Below are 19,348 nucleotides of genomic sequence, written 5' to 3'. Positions count from 1 at the left end.
GAGGGGATCAAATCGAGGCAAATGGTAAGCCTGAATTCCTCCTTTTCCACTGAGCCATACTGCCAACACAACAATAACGCCAATTTCCTCTTCCTCATCCTTTTTTCTTTTTGCTCTCCTTCTTTTTCTCTTTATTTTTATTAATATATATATGTATATATATATGTATATATATATTCGAGAAGTGGCAGTGCATGCTTTAATCCCAGCACTCTGGAAGCAGAGGCAGGCAGATCTCTGAGTTTGCGGCCAGCTTGGTCTACAGAGTGAGTTCTAGGACAGCCAGGGATATATGGAGAAACCCTGCCTCAGAAAAAAAAAAAAAAAACTTTACAAAAATGTATGCGAGTGCTTGAGTGTATACATGTGTACCATGTGCCTGTTTGATACCTGCCCAGTCCAGAGAACACTGTTGAATCCCCTGTAACTGGAATTACAGATGGCTGTGAGTACCCTGTGGATGTTGGGCTCCTCTTGCCTCTGCTGCCTTGGTGCTGGGACTATAGGCTTGTACCATGTGCCTACTTTGTGCATTGTTGGAGATCAACCCCCACCCCACCCCCAGCCTCGTGTGTAGGAGGTTGTTCACTGTTGTATAGGATGGATACAGGGCCCTGTATTGCACTCAGCGTGGACACACTATCTCTCCTACTTTGGGGAAAGCGGATGGGTGCTTTGATGTTAAAAGGATGCCAGCCCTCCTTGGCCCCACCTCCTCTATCTGCTTCCCAAATCCTCAATCGTCCAGTCTGGGTGTCACCCTCTTCTCTCCATTGTCAGCTCTGTCCCTTTCATCTCCCTCTTCTGCTCCAGGGCCTAAAAGAGGAGAGGCGAAGGGTGTTTGTAAAGGATCCACATGTCCCCACCTCATCTAGTGACATCCCTGCTTGTCTTTCCTCAACCCAGGAAAAGGACTGGAACATGACTTTCCTCCCCTGCACAGAGAGAGGTGTCTTTGAGCTGGACTTCCTGATAACCTGGGCATGGAAAAGTGACACCTTCAGGGGTTCTCAGCTTGTTGGGTTCACACTGCAAAGAACCCTAATTCCCACGCAGGAGTGGGCTGCAGGCACCTGCTCCAGATATCAAATTTTTAAAACCTCTGGTATGTTTTGTTTCTTATTTGGCATCCCAGAATTCACAGCTGTTCCAGACACGGACACCCTGCCTATTCTGTGTCTCTTGAGGAAGGGTCATCCCTTTCAGACTCTGAACTCCATGGCCACTTCTGTGCTCAGTTTACCTTCATTGGATGAATGGGACCTTCCATAGTTTTCTGACAAATTCCAACTCCCTGAATATATCACCCATAAACACAGTGAGAGGGACCATTCCTCGGTGAGCATTCTCCTTCGGGAGTCCACAGCCCTCTTCAGTACTCATAAGCACCAAGTGAATCTGATCCACAGTGAGGCAGTCATAAATGCTTTGTGGATGAATGAACTGGTCCTAAGCTTGGAAAGTGCTTGCAGACATCGGTCCTACACCTGTATCACTTATGTTTTGTAGATGTTCTAGTCCCAGAAGAGAGGAACGGTTCCCTACCCTATACCCCAGCCCTATTGTGATTTGCAACTGTCTCTTCATAATTAAAGAGTCCTGGCTGGCTGGATTATGGAGGTGCACACCTTTATTCCCAGCCTTCAGGAAGCAGAAGCAGGCAGAGTTCTGTGAGTCTAGGTCAGCCAGGGCCACTCAGTGAGACCTCTAGCAAACAAACAAACAAAAACAAATGTTTTTGCTCAACCTGTTGCTTCTTGAAGTCCCTTCCCCCTTTTTTCAATTTCATCGGCCCATCACCAAGTAGACTCAATATTTAATAAAACATGACAAGAACAGAGCTTGCTCTGTCGATCTATTTCTTGCTTCCTCTGCATTGGTCTGCGTGTGCCTTGGGCTCCCTCCTTGTGTCTTTTGCATGGCTTTTTGGAGGAGTCTTTGTTTTTCGAGAGCCCCTCAGCTTTGTGATTTTCTGGAGGCACGAGTGTGTTCACAGGCACTCTTTCTCCCCATTACGTCTCTTTCCTTTATAGCAAACAGGTGGCTGGGACAAAGGAAAAGGGGGGGCGGGTGTTTGGCTGGGGTGTGTTTTCCTAGGTATCAGGGTCGTAAGGAGCTCCAGCCTTAACTGGGAACTGGCCCCGACAGGTGCAGCTGCTGTCCAGATGTTGCGCAAATCGCAAAGCGATGCGCGTGCCCCGGACCCAATTTCTCAGTCAGCTCCGGAGAAGACCCAAGTGGGAACTGTTGCATTCAGATTAGAAATACCCTGTCCTGCCGTGCTTTCCCCCAGACAGACAGTGTGTGTGTGTGTGTGTGTGTGTGTGTGTGTGTGTGTGTGTGTGTGTGTGTGTGTGTGTGTTTTGCAGGGGGTTGAGGTTGGGCGGGAGAGGGGTGCAGAAACGTTCTCTGCTGGGAAAGGACAACTTGGACCGGGAGGGAGTTGCCTGCGTCTGGGCCGCGGGGGAGCAGCAGGCCGGCCAGGCGGGGGTGAGTAAGGCCCAGCGGACGCAGGAGGCTCAGTGGCGGCGGCGGCGGCGGCGATGGGGAGGAGGGTAATTACGCAGGGAGGCTCTCGCCACAGCACGTCCCCACAAATGAGAGGCCCCGGGCCCCAGACACCACACAACAAAGCAGGAGGCAATTATTTGGCTCCAGTGGGAGGGGACAGCTCTTCGCCGGCCCACTGCAGCCGAACACCCCGGCCTTGCAGAGGGCGCGGCGGGTTGGGGTTCAGGGTCCACTCTCACCCTTCCTGGAGGGCAGCGGTCAGGGCAGGGCCACTGTCAAGTAGCTCTTCCCCGGGGGTCTCCGCTAGGGAAAGGCAGAGAGGTCCTGCGGAGCGCCCGAGAGCCAGCCCCCGAGTCTCCCACCAGGTCTAAGGAGGCTTCCTGGGATCCGCTCTGGAAAGTGAGGAAGTCGGTGGACCCAGGCCTTAGGAAGGACCTAAGGAAATCTGGTTGGTCTTGGGGAAGCTAGTGGCCAATTTATGAACCCACTTTCTCCAGCTTATGGCCACACAAGGGGCAGCCAAGAGGCTCTCGAGCAGGTGGGGAAACCACAGCCTAGAGAGCAGGAGCCAGGGAGATTCCTGAGAGCACGAGGCCTGGAATTCACACAATTGACATGCAAATCACATGCAAATTTACCTTCTCTTTTCTTTCATCCTTAATCTTTAAATCAAGCTCTTGTGGGAGAAAGCCCCCTTCCTCCCTGGTCCCTGCTTGCTTTGCCATTGTCCATCTATCCACCCATCCATCCATCCATCCATCCATCCATCCATCCATCCCTACCAAAATACTGCAAACCCTGTCAGCACCAGGCCTCTCTGAGAAGAACTTCCCCTCTTTAGATGAAAGCCCAAAGTACAGATGGGGAAAAAGAGGCCTTAAGAGATTAAGGTACTTTCCCCTGCTCAAACAGCCCACCCTGAGGATGACAGGCTTCTGGAACCTTCTGACAATAGCCCTAGGTTAGGTTATCAAAGCATATGCCAGCTGGAGGGGGAAGGGCACTGGGAGTCTTGAAGTCTGGTTTCTGGTTTCCGTTTTGTGGTTAGCTGCTAGGTGATCTCGAGCACGTTGCCTTTCTTCTCTGAGCCTGTTTCTCTAAATGCCAAGTGGACATCTCTGGGGAGTGGGCGGGAGGGGGGGCTCCTACGTGAAATCCTCTCCTGTATCATCACCCTCCAGCATTGCTACCAAGAGGCCCCTTGAGTCTACTGCCCCACTTTACCCTCCCCGCTACAGAGGATGAACCCCCTCACCTCTCAAGTCCTGTCCTTATCTTCAGAACCATGCTCAAGGTGGGTACGGTGACTCAACCTGTAATTGCAGCTCTCTGGAGACTGAGGCAGGAGAATCACTGCATTTTTGGCCAGCCGGGCCTACAGATGGCTCCATGGATAAGAGCACTGGCTGCTCTTCCAGTAGACCAGGGGCCGAGCCTCCGCATGCACACAGGGTGCACAAACGTACACAGAAGCAAAAAACTCAATGCAGAAGTAAAAATCTTGTTTTGTTTGTTGGTTTGTGCTTGGATCATCTCCTGGAAGCCTCCTTTGGTTACCCCTCTGGATTCTGGCTACTCTTGTGTGTCAAGTGCCCTCTGTGTAAAAGGCTCTCTCGTGCTCAGTGCTTGCCTTGGAACACCTAACTTACTGGCAACATTACACCCCCCTGCCACCCCGCTGGAGGCCGACCTGTCTTTCCCATTAGACTCTGACCCTCCCAAAGATGCAGGTTAGGCCTTTCGCAAATACTAGAGCTCTCTCAGAGAGCAGAGTTCCCACCAGGGTAGGATTGTGACTCCATCACCAGGGCAGGACTTTTCCTCCAGGCTGAGGACTCTCTCTTCTCCACCTGCTCCAAGCAGGTTCCATAGGAGCCATTCCACAGGCAAAGGCACCTGACCACCACGTGCCTCTGCCTTCCTAGGTCCTCCACTGACCCTGACAGTTTCTCTAGCTTTCCTCCCAACTCCATTTTCAGGCTTCTGCCACTATTAAAGCTTTTTGCAATCTTTCTCTCCTGGCGAGGAGTGATTCTGTCCCTTTCTTCAGGGAATTCTGTCCTGGCATCTACCTCCCCCTCCCCTTCTCCCACCCCTCCCCCTTTCCTCCTCCTCCTCCTTCCCCCTCCCCTCCCCCCTCCCTCTACCTCCTCCCCCCCTCCCTTTCCCTCCTCTTCCTCCCCCGCCCCTAGCCTGCTTCCTCCTTCATCCCTCTCTAGGGCCTCAAGGCAAGCATTTGCCCTCTGCCATGTAGGTGCATTCCTGGGCTTGACTCCCAGGCTCCCATGGGACTGAGAATCCTGTTCATCCTCCTACACCACCCCCAGAGTGCTTAGGTCCCAGGCCTCCTGGGGCCTAAGGTACTGGGTCTCCTGAGGCTGTCTGTATACCCAGTGCCCTTTCTGCTCCAGAGACCTGCTCCAGCTGCAGGCGTCTCCCAGGGTTTTCCCGCCCCCACATCTTCTCTGTCTTGCCCCCGGGGGAGGCTCCCTACCTAAATTCATTTACATTTGTTGGTCCAGCCCAAGCAAATTAATGTAAATGCAATGCAAACAAAATGTATAACCCTAAGTGGTTCTGACCTATGAGGGCTTCTCTTAGGAAAAGCTCCCTTTTTCTCCGTTGCGGGAACCCATCCAATATTCCAGGAGACAGGGGCTTAGAGGGAAAAGCAACTTGGTTATGCAGTCCTCGCTGGGATGCCTTGGCCTTTAGAAAATATCGAAGCGCAGGACCTGAGCTGTGCAATAGCTATGCTGTCTTGCCCTTTGACCTTGTTCAACTTTTCTTTTCTTTTTTTTTTTTTTTTTTTTTTTTCCCCCGGAGCTGGGGACCGAACCCAGGGCCTTGCGCTTCCTAGGTAAGCGCTCTACCACTGACCTAAATCCCCAGCCCTCAACTTTTCTTTCACAAAGTTTGAGTAGTTTTCTTGAAGATTTTCACCTTCCCTGGCTGACACTGAGGTCAGGGGTGGCACATTCTGACACTGTCACGTGATCAGAAAGCAGAGACTTGGAAATATGTGGTAGATTTTGGAGGTTCTTAGAAAAGCCAGAGTGTGGGGTAGAAGGACTGGACACTGCCTAGAAATGTATTTAACTGGGCTAGGAGCTGAGGCAGCAGGATCATGACTTTGAAACTTTGGATTATCTTGTAAGAAGCTGGTTTCAAAAAGCCTAAACTAGGAGCTGGAGAGATGGCTCAGCAGTCAAGAGCATTTGTTCTTGCAGAGGACCCAAGTTGTGTGCCCAGTACCTACATAACTCCAACTCCAGGGGATCTAGGGTTCTCTTCTGGTCCTCTTGGATACCTTCATGTACGCACGTGCGTACTCACAGGCACACGTAAACATGAATAAGATCAGTTAATTCTTTTTTTAAAAAAACATTTATTTACTTTATTTATATGAGTACACTTTCACTGCCTTCAGACACACCAGAAGAGAGCATCGGATCCCATTACAGATGGTTTCGAGCCACCATGTGGTTGCTGGGAATTGAACTCAGGACCTTCGGAAGAGCAGTCAGTGCTCTTAACCACTGAGCTGTCTCTCCAGCCCCCCAGTTAATTCTTTTAAAAACGGATATTTAATAAATACCCACTGTGTCCTAGATGCTGAGCAGTGCACTAGGCATCAAGCAAGCCTGGTAGCCTTTATCTAGGACAACTGGCTCAATGCTCCCAGAATGCATCGGGATGCTCATCAGAACCTGAGTTCCCAAGTCCCTCTTGATTCAGTAGGAATCAGCTGAGCATCTCCCTTCAATTTTCCAATGAGGCAGGGGGCCAGTGGCCCAAGAGAGCTCTGGGGCCTGTCCTGGAGCTAAGAACAAGGAGGCAGAAAGCAGAGGTAGGGTTCTAGAAAGAGGGGTCAATTGGGGTGGGAGGTGGCACGCAGGATCTTCATAGATTTGCCTTGCATTCAGGGTACCTGGCAGCCAGTTGATTCCTGCCCAGCATGACCCTGGAAGGGTCATGGCGAAGCACATTCCCCTAGGTTCAGGAAGGCTGAGCGCCAGCGGAAAGACTTGGCAGAGATTTCAGGCCACGCATTCCCTAGGGCATCCTTTGACCCCCCAGGGCCCAGAAGCATCCTGGAGCCGGTGTTTAAGTTGAGAGAGATGCGTCTTCAAGGAAGAGCTCTGCAGAACCAGAACTGGAGGTGCAGAAGGAGGGGAAGGGATGGGGGGAGGGAGGGAGGCCAGCCCTCCTTCCAGCGCCTGGCATTTGATGCCTGGGCTGCTGAGACATCTCCTCTACCGGAAACTCAAGGCCAGACAGATAAACACAGATGGAAGGAGAGACTCGGGCTGCTTTATTTATGGGCTGGTGACAGGCCCTCTCCTGTCTCAGTCACTAATCTACCGAGCGGAAGAGACATCCTACCCCCTTGCCACCCTCTTCCCTCCTGCCTGAGACTGGGGCTCAGACAGGCTCCAGGCCTCCCCAGTGTGGGCCTTTAGAGCCAGCTCCTGTGGCCTGCCTGTCTAAGGGCTCAGGAGATCCCCTGCCTCCCCCCCCAACCCCCAGCAGAAGAGACAGCTAGTTCTGCCCTGTTTTGCGTGGGTTCTTAGGACTGCTGGGGAAGTTCACCCCTTACATATTTGGAGACAAGAAGATGCCTCCAGCCTTAGCTCTGGAATTCCTTCGGAAGTTGCACAGTTTACCTGCCTTCGCTTGAAAAATCCCTGAGGAACCTCTCTAGGTTGTCCTAGCTTGGGTCCACCCAGAGCAGGGGGCATAGAGGTTGTGATGTCCTAGTTATGAAAGCCCTGACCCCTGGGTGCTTCCTTCTAATTTATACACCACTTAGCAGCAAGTGAAGGGATCTCTGGGATCTGTGTTAATTTCCCTTTTTCTCTACCTCCACTTTCTCCCTGAACTTCCTAAACCTGCTCCTGGCTCTTTCTGGGGAAGGGTGACTCTCTGGATAGCTGGGGAAGAGCCCTAGTGGGACCCAATGCCTTCTCTCAGCTACAGAAGAGCATCTTCTGGCTCCCTCTCCTACGCCCTGCACCCATCTATGTAGGTCCTCCATGATGTCTCTTATCCAGGCTTACCCCAGATCTCTGGAGTGGGGGAGGAGATTCCACTCTGCCTTATGGAAAGATTGGGTCTCTTGGGCTCCAAGGTCAGAGGTCAGAAGGCACCCAAAGGGCAGGAAAAAAGAAGAGGTCAGAGAAGGGGCAGATCTGTACCTGTCAGTGGTTTTGAGGCTGGACACTTGGAGTCTTTAAGAGATTCCCCAGAGATTCGGGGATTTGGCTCCTAGGATCAGACTGCCCGGCTCCCTGACTCACTGTGGCCAGACCAGGACTGGGACCTGCTCAACTTGCCTCTCTCTCTTTCCTATTTAAGTGACTTTGGGTCATCCCTAGGACAGGAAGGATCTTCACCAATATGACAGGCTTCCCCTGTTGTTTCATCCCTCCCTCCCTCCCTCCTTCCCTCTCCCTTTTCTTTTTCTCCCTCCCCTGATGTTTATACCTTGCCTCAACACAGAAGCCCATGCCTAGGAAAAGGGAGTGACTTGGAATCCTAAATCAGAAGTCTCAAGCAATTTCTCTTTTGGATAATGTCATCATTTGGGGGTAATCAACAACATTCACACGCCTCTCCTCTCTAAATGCCATTTGAAGTCTCCTCTGAGAGGCTCTCCTGCAGTAAACAGCTTGGCTTCTCCCTCAAGCATTCTACTCAGTCCCTGTCTGCTCTGGTCTCTCAGCTGATGACTCAGGGAGGATGTTTGTTACCCCCTCAGACTGAGGGATCTCTGTGGTCAAGAACCATGCTCCCTGCTTCTGGCTGGATCCCTGCAAGGATCTCCACAGACCTCTAAGAGTCTGAGCCCAGGACCCGGCCTGGTGGCTGGGAAGCCAATGGGAAGCCTATTCATCTCTGGACTCAGGGTTGTTACCTGCAAATATCACTCCAAAGGTATGCCAGGTAAGACTAGCCCGAGCAGCTTAGCTTGATGAAAAACAAAAGCCCGAAGGGTGGCTCGGTTGACAAAGTGTGCGCTGTACTAACATGGAGACCTATAGTTCAAGCCTGAGAACCCAGTATGGGGGAGGAGGCGGGAGGGGGCCTGCAGTCAACGGGATCCCTGACGCTCACTGCTCAGCCAGCCGGCTCAACTGGTGAGCTCCAGTTCCATGATAGAGCCTGTCTCGGAAAAAATACACAGTGGGGAATGATTGAGGGAGACACCATTGTTGATCTCTGACCTCCACATCCATGTCCTGTGAGTGCTTCCTTTGTAAGCAGGAAGACCCTCCTGAGTCTCAATTCTCAGAACCCATGTAAAGCCAAGAACCCATGTTGCTGTGTGCCAAGGGTGTGGTGGGAGACAGGAAGGCTGTAACTGTAGCTCAATGTAAAGTGTTTTCCTAACATGTATGACATCTTGGGTTCAATCCTCAGGACGACAATGATGATGACAACAATGGTGATGATGATGATGGTGCTGGTGATGATGGAGGAGAAGAAGAAGAAGAAGAAGAAGAAGAAGAAGAAGAAGAAGAAGAAGAAGAAGAAGAAGAAGAAGAAGAAGAAGAAGAAGAAGAAGAAGAAGAAGAAGAAGAAGAAGAAGAAATAATAAAAAAGATAGGCCCCACTGGGTGGTGGTGCTGTATGTCTTTAATCCCAATACTTGGGAGGAGACAGAGGCAGGAGGATTTCTATGAGTTTGAGGCTGGCCTGGTCTACAGTGAGAGTTGCAAGACAATCAGCACCACATAGAGAAATCCTGTCTCAAAAATAAAAATAAGTCTTTCGATGTTCAACTTTCCTAATCTTATTTGCTTTTTTTCCCTTTTATTTTCCCTAAGACCTAGGATGGAGAGAGGGCACTGCCATATATATATATATATATATATATATATATATATATATATATATATATAATCTCTTGAGTGCTGCCTTCTCCTCTCACCTGCTTGTCAGGCTGCCTGAGGACCCAGGCTCCATGCCAAGTGTCATGTGTTTAGCCCTACCTTGTCCTTCCTCAGGGATGAACTGGCTGAAGAGGCAATACCTCTCCTGAACAGCAGTCACTAGTCTCTAGCCATAGCCACCTCCCCACTACCTAGGGGAGATGAAGGTATTTGAAACAGCTTGTGGACTACCGTGAACCTTGTCTACCTGTGATAGGGAAGGTGGGTGTGTGCTTAGTCCAGGTATATTTTTACTTCCTTGTCCCTTCCCCTCCTTCAGCTAACTTTGGAATCCACAGTCTGGGACAGATCATGGCCTCCATAGACCTGCCTGTGTCCCGACTCTTACAACAAACTGGATGGGCACATCACGCTAGAAGAACCATCCTCCATGCCCCTTGGTCTTCTGAAGCACAGAACCACTTGGTCTACCCACAGTGCATGCTCAGGAGGAAGCCTGGGCTACTCACAGCTCCCCTTGGAACTGACAGACTCAACATAGCCACAGGGTTCTCGACCACAGACCTGCTCAGAGCCTCCAGGTTGGCTAGAACCCCCTATGTTGCCAGAAGCTAGGGGTTTTTCAGGCATGGTTGCCAAGGTCCAGAAATCTGGGTTCCCTTCATGTCGCCCCTACACACAAAGAGAGCAAGAGTCTTCCTGGTCACAAGAAGGTTCAAACTCTCAGGGTTCACAAGTTCAGATGAAATACTACTGCATTCACTGGGAAGGAGATGGGAGCTCTGACAGGTCATGGCTGTCCTTCCCAACCAGGATGTGGGCTCTTAAGGCCACTGTCCATGGACCAGATGAGCCACTCACTGTGGACATAGCTTTGCCCTACACAACTGAGAGAAGGGGAGCAGGCAAAAGGGGCAGAGCCCTCTCTTTTTATTTTTTTCCCTCAGATTTTATTTTATGTGTGTGTGTGTTTTGCCTGCACGCCTGTATGTGCACCATATATGTGTGCCTGGTGTCTGTACAGGTGAGTTGAGGAGGTCAGGTCCCTCTAGAACTGGATGGTGGTAAGTCACCATGTAGGTTCTGGGAACCAAACCCAGGTCCTCTGCAGGAGTAACAAATATTCTTATCAGGTTGGTCATCTCACCAGCCCCTAGTCCTCTCTTGAGAAGACATTTTCTTTTGTTTTGGCTGTTATTGATTTTTGTTTGTTTATTTGTTTGTTTGTTTTGAGGCAGAGTTTCACTGGGTAGCCCTGGCATTCTGGAACCCTCTTTGGAGACCAGGCTAGCCTCACGCTCACAGAGATCTGCCCACCTCTGCCTCTACATCTCAAGTGCTGGGATTAAAGGTATGTATTAACACGGCCTGGCTTAGAAGCCTCTTTAACCAAATGAGCCTAGCCAGCCCTATCCTGGAAAGAAATTGAGACAATTCCTCTGCCTGGGTTACAAACGACAAGAGGAACCCTGGACACAGGGGGACTCTTGCTACAGACAGTATTTGCATAGGCCTATGAACCTCCAGACCCCAGCTTTCTTCCAGAGACCTTCTTGCTGATCTCACGTGGGCTGCGCAGGCCGGAAGCAGTCAAGTGGCGGGGACGATCTTAAAGGTATCTTGGAATTCCATCCTATCCCATTTCCTCTTGTTCCTCCCAGCCAAGCTCTGAGGATTATGACAGCGTGGGCAATAAAAAGTGCCTAATTGGTTGTTGTCCAGCCGAGGCTGCTCCCCGTTTCCCTGGGCGGGGGTGGAAACCGGCTGAGTCAGCTTCACTTTTGCTCTTGCCCAGTCGCTGGTGGTTGCTGGGCACTAGCGGTAGCACAGGAGCTGTGGGAAGCAACCTGGATGCGGAGAGACGACATCTTGGCAGGCTTCTCCAATGCCCAGGGCCATCCCTACTGGCTTCTGTAGGAGGTGAGGAGAGGTGCAGGGGAACCCCTTTCCAGAGCCTTGCTAGGAGAACTTCTTGCAGTGAAGGACAGAAACCCGAAGCCTGGGAACCCTGACTCCTGTGGCTCATCCTGCCGCGTGATTCCTACGTAATCTCACCACATGCCCAGCCTCTCCTTTGAACCAAGGGTGAAAGGAACTGAGGGAAAACGCAACAAAACAAACAAAGAAACCAAAACACACACACACACACACACACACACACACACACACACACACACACACGCACGTGGAGTCTTTGGTGTAGCGTCGCACCTACAGTAGTGTGTCAATAATGAATGTCACACACTGGCACCGCGGAGCTACAGCCTCGGCCCTCATGGGCGCTGACTTGAGCTGCATTGGGAGTGAGGCAACAGGATGTAGGTCAGCTGATCTGGAAACGGCAGGTGTGATGCCCTGTGAGATGACTTCCGGCTCAGACCGGGGTTTCCCAGCATCCTCTCTTCTGTCAGGGAGATCTCTATAAGCCAGATGGTTCATGAGCCCCTGGGGCCGTATCTTCCTCCAGCCCTTTCACCACAGAGATCTCTTTCCCACAGACCACCTCTTCAGCATGAAAACCACTCTCGCCTTTCCACACCTGGTTCTAGGAAGGGTAGAGCTAGGCACCAGCCTCCTACCTTCTAGGTTCCCTCCCCTCCTCACCTCCCCTGTCCGGGCTGCATTCTCTTCCCAGGGACATTTGAACACAGTGTTCCCAGCTGGAGACGCCCAGCTCCTTTTGCTCCCCTCATTGCTTTCGGCAGCACGACACTGGGGTGCAACTGCATTTCTCTCATGCCTGGGCCCTGGTATCAACCCAGTACTTGCCACCCATCCAGGGTGAGGATCTGGGCTTTCCCATCAGACTTGGAAGTTAAGAACTGTGCTTTGGACCTGCTGTGCTGGCATTCCCCTTCAATTCCAGCACTCGGGAGGCAGAGGCAGGGGGAGCTCTTAGTTCACGGCCAGCCTGCTCTACATAGCAAATTCTAGGACAGCCAGGTCACAGATAGAGAAACCCTGTCTTTCTTTCTTTCTTCCTTTCTTCCTTTCTTCCTTTCTTCCTTTCTTCGTTTCTTCCTTTATTTATTTATTTATTTATTTATTTATTTATTTATTATAACTACACTGTAGCTGACACCAGAAGAGGGCATCGGTTCTCATTACAGATGGTTGTGAGCCACCATGTGGTTGCTGGGAATTGAACTCAGGTCCTCTGGAAGAGCAGTCAGTACTCCTAACTGCTGAGCCGTCTCTCCAGCCCTGAAACCCTGTCTTAAAACAAACAAAACAAACAAAAACAATGAAATGTAAAATAAAACAAAATGGCTTTGGGCAGGTGTGATGTGGTATGCAGCTGTACCCTAGCACTTGGGAGGCTAAGACAGGATTGCCACAACATTGAAGCCAGCCTGGGCTACATAAAAAAAAGACCATCTCAAAGCACAAACCGCCTCATCCCTGACTCCATCAGAGCAGGCATCAGTGTGAGCCACCATTACCGTCTTTCCCACTCTTTGGGTTTCCTACTTGGATCCAGGAAAACAGCAGTCTGTGGGCTGTTTGCCACCCTCAACTGCTGCACCTGGGGGCTTGGCAGGTGGAGCGCCACCTGTCTCAGGAGGCTCAGGTGGATGCTGGCAACTGGCCACTAGAGACCCCCGGAAGGCCTTCCAGTGCTGGCAGTTGGAAAGAGACCATTCCATCACAGGTTCTAAGAGCAATGTGGCAGTGGCCGACGCCGATGGTCAGAGAGGGTCCCTTCTCAAAGGCTTCTGTTCCCTGCCTCTGTTCTGTAGGATCTTGGGGGAAACAGAGGCTCGCTGGTAGAGTGTGGAGTGGGAGGGACTAAGCTTGGCCCACAGAGGGGCAGCGAAGATTTATGGGGCTGGATTTTTACTGGCTGGGGAGAGGCCCCAGGCAGGAGCCATGGAGCCTGCCAGAAGCAACACATGCATCAAACCTCCCTGACATGAAAGTCTGAGTAGCAGCTCAGCGCCACCCCCCCAGCCTGTGGGTGGTGAGAGATTTACAGATCTTGCACAAGGCCTGGAGGGGCCAAGGAGCTGCAAGGCCACTTTAGAGTCAGAACAGCTCCCCACCAAGGCCTTCACCTTTCTCCTCTAGGAAAAAAAAAAAAAAAAAAAAAACTTACTCACCCGATAGAACAGGTTGGAGCTGCCAGGACGATGGCTATCGCTTTATTTGGGATCCCGCCCCCTGGAGACGAGGTGGCTCCCAACTTCCTCCATTCCTTGGACTCTCTTCTCTGCCCTCAGGTCAGGGAGAACTGTGGAGGGCATGGTGGATGAGGGACAAGTGACTTCTCAAGGGGTCTTCCCTGTAGTCTGGCAGGCTAGACAGAACTTCTGGGCTCAGATTTATCAAATTGTCACGGCCCCGTCTCCCACATACCCAGACTATGTGTGAGCTGACATGGGACTTGAACATCCTAGAGGAGTCCCAGTGCTTAGGCAACATACTTTCAGAGTGTGTGTGGGAGATGGGGGGCGGGGGTTGGGGGAAGGTACCTCTCTAGGAGGGAGAAGGGTCCAGAGGGCAAGACAGAGATGTGAAAATGTACACAATCTCTGGCTTGGTGGTGTCTCACAATTCAGTCAGAGTCTGAAAATGCTCTAAGGGACTCTGCCCCATGGAGGGTTAAACCCAGATCCCCCTTCTTATTCAGCTAACCTTGGCTGTCCAGGTTTCTCCTAGGACAGACCCCTACTTTGTCCACATCCAAGGAAGCTCTCCAAGGGCTTGTCTTTACTGGGGGCAACTGAACTTTTAGAGAGTTTTACCATCTCCCAGACTCCATCCCCACCTGCATTGAGAAGCCCAGGACCTCAGCCGGGGATGGGGGATGTACACTGCTAACCACTTAAAAGGGCAGGTGAGCATCTCTGGAACAGGTGAGGACCCAGAGCCTTTGAACAGAAGAGGGTGGGGCCTCTGTCTGAGGCTGCTAGGAAACCATGAGCCAGGGCTTTCAGCCTGTATCACTGGGTTGTGGAGGCACCATGAAGCTGGTCCCTTCCTTTCCCCAGCTGAACTTTTCTCCCCACCTGAGTCCAGACTTCTGAGAGAGTCCTGCTGCTGTGGGGACAGAGATCTGAGTAATGTCTCAAGTGCCTACAAGGCTGGGTGGACTTGCCCACTGTCAGGTCCTACCCGGTGTGGTCAGTGGCCACTCCCCAGGGACAGGCCAGGGAATGTAGGGAAAGGATTGAAGTTAAGCAGAAACCCAGCCCAACGGGGTACGAAGGAGAAAAGCCCAGTGTGGGGAGAAAGCACTCAAAGTAGCTGCCTAAAGTTTCCTTCTGCTGGAAGGGGGTCCACACTCTGAAGGAAAAGGAAGTCAGGGAGGAAAGGTGGCTTTGCTCCCATGGCCCCCTCCCCCTGCCACCAGCTTCTCACTAGAGTGGGCCGGGCTGGTCAGGACCTGCCTCCTGCCTGCCTTCCTCCGCAGCAGGTCGAGGGAAAATTGCTCCCCGTGTTACTGCCTCTTGATTTTTTGAAGCCAGATCAAAGGTGGGACCCAGCTGGGAGCCCTAGTAAAGTCTCAGCACTGTGGAGCCTTGGAGTTTCAGAGGTGAAACTAGGAAGCAGGGGAGGGCCCATCGCAGGCTTGGCAGAGGTCAGAGGCCAGAGGGAGAGTGGGAAGGGACCTGGGGCAGGAGTAAGCTAGCTGGTGGGCGGGGGCCCGGCCAGGAGCAGCAATTTAAAGGCTCCAAGCAGAGCGGAGGCTTTGGCTGGCATTGTTGTCCTTTCAGTATAATGACCCTCAACACCCTCAGTGGCCAGGACAAGCAGAAGCTTCTCTCCAGCCCAGAGTCCCACCCTTCCATCACTGTCTCGTTCCGTCACCAGTACTTTTCATAACAGCAAATTCTCAGCTTAGGGCACCTAACCGTTCTCAGCCAGCGGCAAACAGCAGATTGGTCTGCTTCCTGAACTTGGTACAGACCGAAAAGATATTTAGGTCTCATTTTTATGGAGTTGGGGGTTAAACCCTCGCAAATGCAGGTAAACGCGAGTCCTTTCCTTTTTCTCAATCTTTTATATTGGTCTCCTTATGTAGCACAGACTAGGCTGAAACTCATGATCTGTTGTTGCCTGAGTACTAGAGTGCTAGGTGGGCTGCCCGCACAGCACACTCTTCCTCACGGTCTCAGATCCCTCCCAGGTGAGCCGTATGACTGTGCTCATCCTTTGAAAGGTTGTTTTGATTGATTTATTTATTTATAATTTATTTCATGGATATTGGTGTCTTGCCTGCTTATGCACCTGTGCGAGTGTGTGAGTTACAGTGAGCCACCCTGTGGGTTGCTGGAAATTAAATCTGGATGCTCTGGAGGAGCAGTCAGTGCGCGTAACCTCTCAGCCATCTCTCCAGCTCCCTTCGGAAGTCTTCTTGTTTCCCCTGCCTTCTCCTTCTCCCTAAGGTCTGACCTGTCTCTCTTCTTGCTAGGAACTGCCTTGTTGTCTTCTAGCACTGTGGTACGGAAGAGGTTAACTGTCTTGTTATAGCTGCTCTGAAGATCTATCCCTCAGGGGGCTGGGAGATGACAGTGGACAGAGTACTTGCAGCCTAAGCGTGAGGCCCCGAGTTCAGATCTCTAGCACCCATGTCAAAAACAGAGGGTGGTAGCACACATTTATAACCTGGGTACTAGGAAGGTGGTGACAGAGGGGTTTACTGGCCTGACTGGCTGAACCTCCAGGTTCCAGTTCAGTGAGAGACTCTGTCAAGAACTGAGATGGAGGGGCTGGAGCGATGGCTCAGAGGTTAAGAGCACTGACCGCTCTTCCAGAGGTCCTGAGTTCAAATCCCAGCAACCACACGGTTCTCAGCAACCATCTGTAATGGGATCTGATGCCCGTCTTCTAGTGTGTCTGAAGACAGCTACAGTGTTGTTCGTGTACATTAAATAAATATTTAAAAAAAGAACTGAGGTGGACAGTGACTGAGGACAACCTCCACTTCTTATGACACACGCGTGCGTGCGCACACACGTGCACACACGTGCACACACACACGCACACAGAGAAGGCATGCCCTATGCCTTTTTTGTAGGGAGATGCTGGTGTTGGGGGTGGACAGATGTGTGTGTAGGGGGTGCGTCCTGAGACCCTACCTTCCTTTTTTCAACAGTCCTGACTAGAACCATGAAAGCCTGGGAGCCATGCCCATCAGGAATGACCATGTCTTCGATGGGCTTCCACTGCCCGCTGGCTAAACCTTCTTTCCCTAAGGCCTCTGATCTCAGCACTGCAGGCAGCTAGCCTTTGCCCAAGTCCTGAGTCTTCCTGCACTGAGGTGACGGCTAGGCAGAGCCGGGATGGGCGGTGAGTATGTACGTGTGTGTGGATATGGTTCTGGGTACAGAGGAAAGGACAAGAGCGCCATTCTACAAATTATGCTATTGCCAATTCACTATGACCTCAGCCAACTCCAGCATCTTCTCGGGCCTCGGTTTCCCCTGGTCATAAAATATGGGGTTAATTGTCTCTTCTAGGGAAGCTGGAAGGGTTAATTGGGCAATGGCTCTGAAGAGAAGGAGATCTATAAATACAAGGGATCATTAGAGGATATTTCACAGCCGTTTTGTGGCTCCGATGGTATTATTAATATGATCACTGTTATTGTTATCACCACTGTCGCCCACTTCCCGAGTCTCTGCCAGCTGGGTCCTGCTTCTAGGTGACGGGGCTCTGCCAGTAGCCTCTGTGACCCCACCCTCGGACCCTTCAGGAGGTTTTTTCATTGTGGCTTTACAGAGAGGGGCCATGCTTGCTTAGCAAATGCGGCACGATTTTCAGTCCAGGGATTCCTCTGGTCTGCTGTGGGAGGCCTGGACTCTTGGGAGGACTGCTGGCTCTGTGGAAATGTGCTCATGGTTAGAAGAGGGCCAGTAGGAGCTGAATTGGAGGAGCTTGAGGTAGATGGTGTTTTCTGAGGTGCCAGAGACTGGAGGATGGAAACGTGCTCTCTTGAGGAGGTCAATGGTTCTTCTTAAAGGAATCTCTTTGTAGGGGGGGGGGGTCCTAGTATTCTCACAGCCTGGGATGAAGGAGGGCCCAGGCTGGCCAATAGTAGGCCCTGAATAGCCACCTGGTTATCTGTATTTCCTGCTTAGGGCAGGTTAAACCACGGTCAGGGGCTTCCGAAATGCCTTGGGTGCCCTCTGGCGGCAACACATGAAAGGTGCAGAGGCCCAAGGCCTGCCCAAGAAGCACCTCCTCCTGCCCTTCCTTCTGGAAGTGGTGCAGATCCCACCCAGGAAGGATAGGAAGAAGCAGGCAAGAAGGAAGAACCCTATGGGAGGGATGGCTGGAATGCCCTTGCTGGGAGGTTCTGTGGCAGTTGGCCAGCAGCCATCGACCCGGGAGTCAGGGCAAGGGACAGAAGTGGTATCCCTGGGTTTGCAACAAGGGCGGTTGGTGGCTGTATGTGTGTACCGGGATGCAGAGTGGGGGGAGCTAGAATATAAAAGGGAGTCCACCTTTGGCATTCCTGGAAGACTGGAGTGGCAGAGACCATAGAAATCATGGAGGAGAGGGGGAAAAAAAAAAAAGAACCATGGTTCACCCAAGCCCAGGGTTTTCCCATCAAGCCACTGTCAGTGTTTATGCATTGGGGCGTTAGGGGTGTCTGGGAGGGCCTCCCCCTTAGGTGGAGAGAAGATGAAGAAAGAAAACCAGAGGAGGGAAAGGAAGAGGCAGAAGTTTTGGGGAGCATCCTCAGAAGCCTGATGTGGCTCTAATGGAAGGATTATCCTGTCGAGCTTGGGCCGTAGGAGAGGGTGTGACCCAGTGTGGAGCCCAAGGCTGCCTGCCCTTAGACAAAGGCTGCTGGGACATGTTTCTAGACCATAGGCCAAGCGCAATGTTGAGCCCTGCGGATCTTTCTGTAGGAAGCCCTTGAAGCTATCTGCAGCTTTCTGGGGACAGAGAATGCGACTCCATGAGCCTCCTTCAGTGCGCTCAGCAGCCCTGGGGAGTCTGCATAGACAGGGGCGGGTGGCCACATGCAGAAGAGAGCAGGGAGGGCTGGGAAGTTGGGAGAGCACAGAAGGGCTCCACAGGAAGCTGAAGCTGGGGAAGACATGGAGCAAGCCGAACCTGAGGAGAAAAGTGAGTGAAGGCTGTGAGAAGCGCTCAAAGGACCGCCAAGGGCTGTGCATCTACTATTGGGCACTGTGCTGGGAGTTGGGGGGCATGCAGTGGAGGTCGAGGTAAACACAGGCTGTAAGCGGTGGAGAACAAGTAACTTTGCACGCTAGAAATGGGGACAAGTGGAAACGTGGATTAGGAGGGAGCTCGAAGCGGCTGGAGGCAGCACTGACACAACCTGCTTCCGGACCCATCAGGGACAAGATGGCGTCCTGCTCTGGGCGATGTGAGCAGACACAGCGGGAACCACCTAACCACCTTTGCTCTTCAAATGCCACTACAGGTAGGGTGGAACAAGGAGATATTGAGGGAGGGAGGGAGGGAGGGAGGGAGGGAGGGAGGGAGGGAGGGAGGGAGGGAGGAAGGGGCCCGAGCGGATTGGCTCAGGGCCTTTGGTGAAGAAATGTTTTTGTGCCTTGCTTACATACATGGAGTTTCTGAGGGTCTTCTCCATACAGGTGCTTGGTCCCACCCTAGGGACTGACTTCCTGGGGTGAGACAGGAGCCCAACTTCAGAACAGGTGAAAGCTTTCTTCGGAGTCTGACATATTGTCCAGAGTCTGGAGATGTGGCTCAGTGGTTAGGAGGACTTGCTTTGCATGCACAAGGCTCTGTGTTCGGTCCCCCAGTATAGAAAACACATGGCTGGGGAGAAATCAGGCATACTGGGACCTGCTGCCTAGTCTTCTCTTCCTTCTCTCGGGAGAGAACAACTTGGAAATGGAGATCTGTGAGGAAAAAAATGTGTGTGAGTAATAAACCTTAAAACAAAACACACACACACACACACACACACACACACACACGCCTTTAATCCCAGC

At 51.8% G+C, this 19,348-nt stretch overlaps 1 protein-coding gene and 2 long non-coding RNA genes across 32 annotated transcripts in view; 2 read left to right on the top strand and 1 right to left on the bottom strand.

The window, feature by feature from the left end:
- The first annotated feature begins 2,308 nt into the window (after positions 1–2,308).
- Positions 2,309–9,296, top strand: LOC108352124 (uncharacterized). Of its 2 annotated transcripts, none has more exons than XR_001840274.3 (3): positions 2,309–2,490; positions 8,014–8,457; positions 8,935–9,296. It is a non-coding gene; the product is annotated as an uncharacterized LOC108352124 (long non-coding RNA). The 2 variants fall into 2 exon arrangements; XR_010055780.1 differs by having other exon boundaries at positions 2,310–2,490; positions 8,273–8,457.
- Positions 9,297–9,455: 159 nt separating this feature from the next.
- The window catches only part of LOC102547955 (uncharacterized), a 47,346-nt gene continuing 37,453 nt past the window's right edge, over positions 9,456–19,348 (bottom strand). For 6 of the 28 annotated variants that reach the window (XR_010055770.1, XR_010055760.1, XR_010055761.1 and 3 more), the window contains 2 exons: positions 13,508–19,255; positions 9,473–12,623 (listed from right to left, as the gene is read on the bottom strand). This is a non-coding gene — a long non-coding RNA (uncharacterized LOC102547955). Of the gene's footprint in view, positions 12,624–13,507; positions 19,256–19,348 lie in introns of all 28 variants that reach the window. The other 22 variants (XR_010055769.1, XR_010055758.1, XR_010055757.1 and 19 more) reach the window with 12 other exon arrangements.
- Positions 16,575–19,348, top strand: part of Sp2 (Sp2 transcription factor) — a 30,560-nt gene continuing 27,786 nt past the window's right edge. The window contains exons 1-2 of one of the 2 annotated variants that reach the window (XM_063269117.1): positions 16,575–16,700; positions 18,725–18,810. In XM_063269117.1, coding sequence (XP_063125187.1) covers positions 18,732–18,810 — 79 coding nt within the window. In that variant the 5' untranslated portion in view covers positions 16,575–16,700; positions 18,725–18,731. Of the gene's footprint in view, positions 16,701–18,359; positions 18,489–18,724; positions 18,811–19,348 lie in introns of those variants that run through there. The other variant, XM_039086078.2, reaches the window with a different exon arrangement.

Source organism: Rattus norvegicus, chromosome 10 (genome assembly GCF_036323735.1).
Source record: "Rattus norvegicus strain BN/NHsdMcwi chromosome 10, GRCr8, whole genome shotgun sequence".
NCBI lineage: Eukaryota > Metazoa > Chordata > Mammalia > Rodentia > Muridae > Rattus > Rattus norvegicus.
Note: the sequence above shows the minus strand (reverse complement) of the source record. Positions and strands in the feature narration are given on the sequence as shown.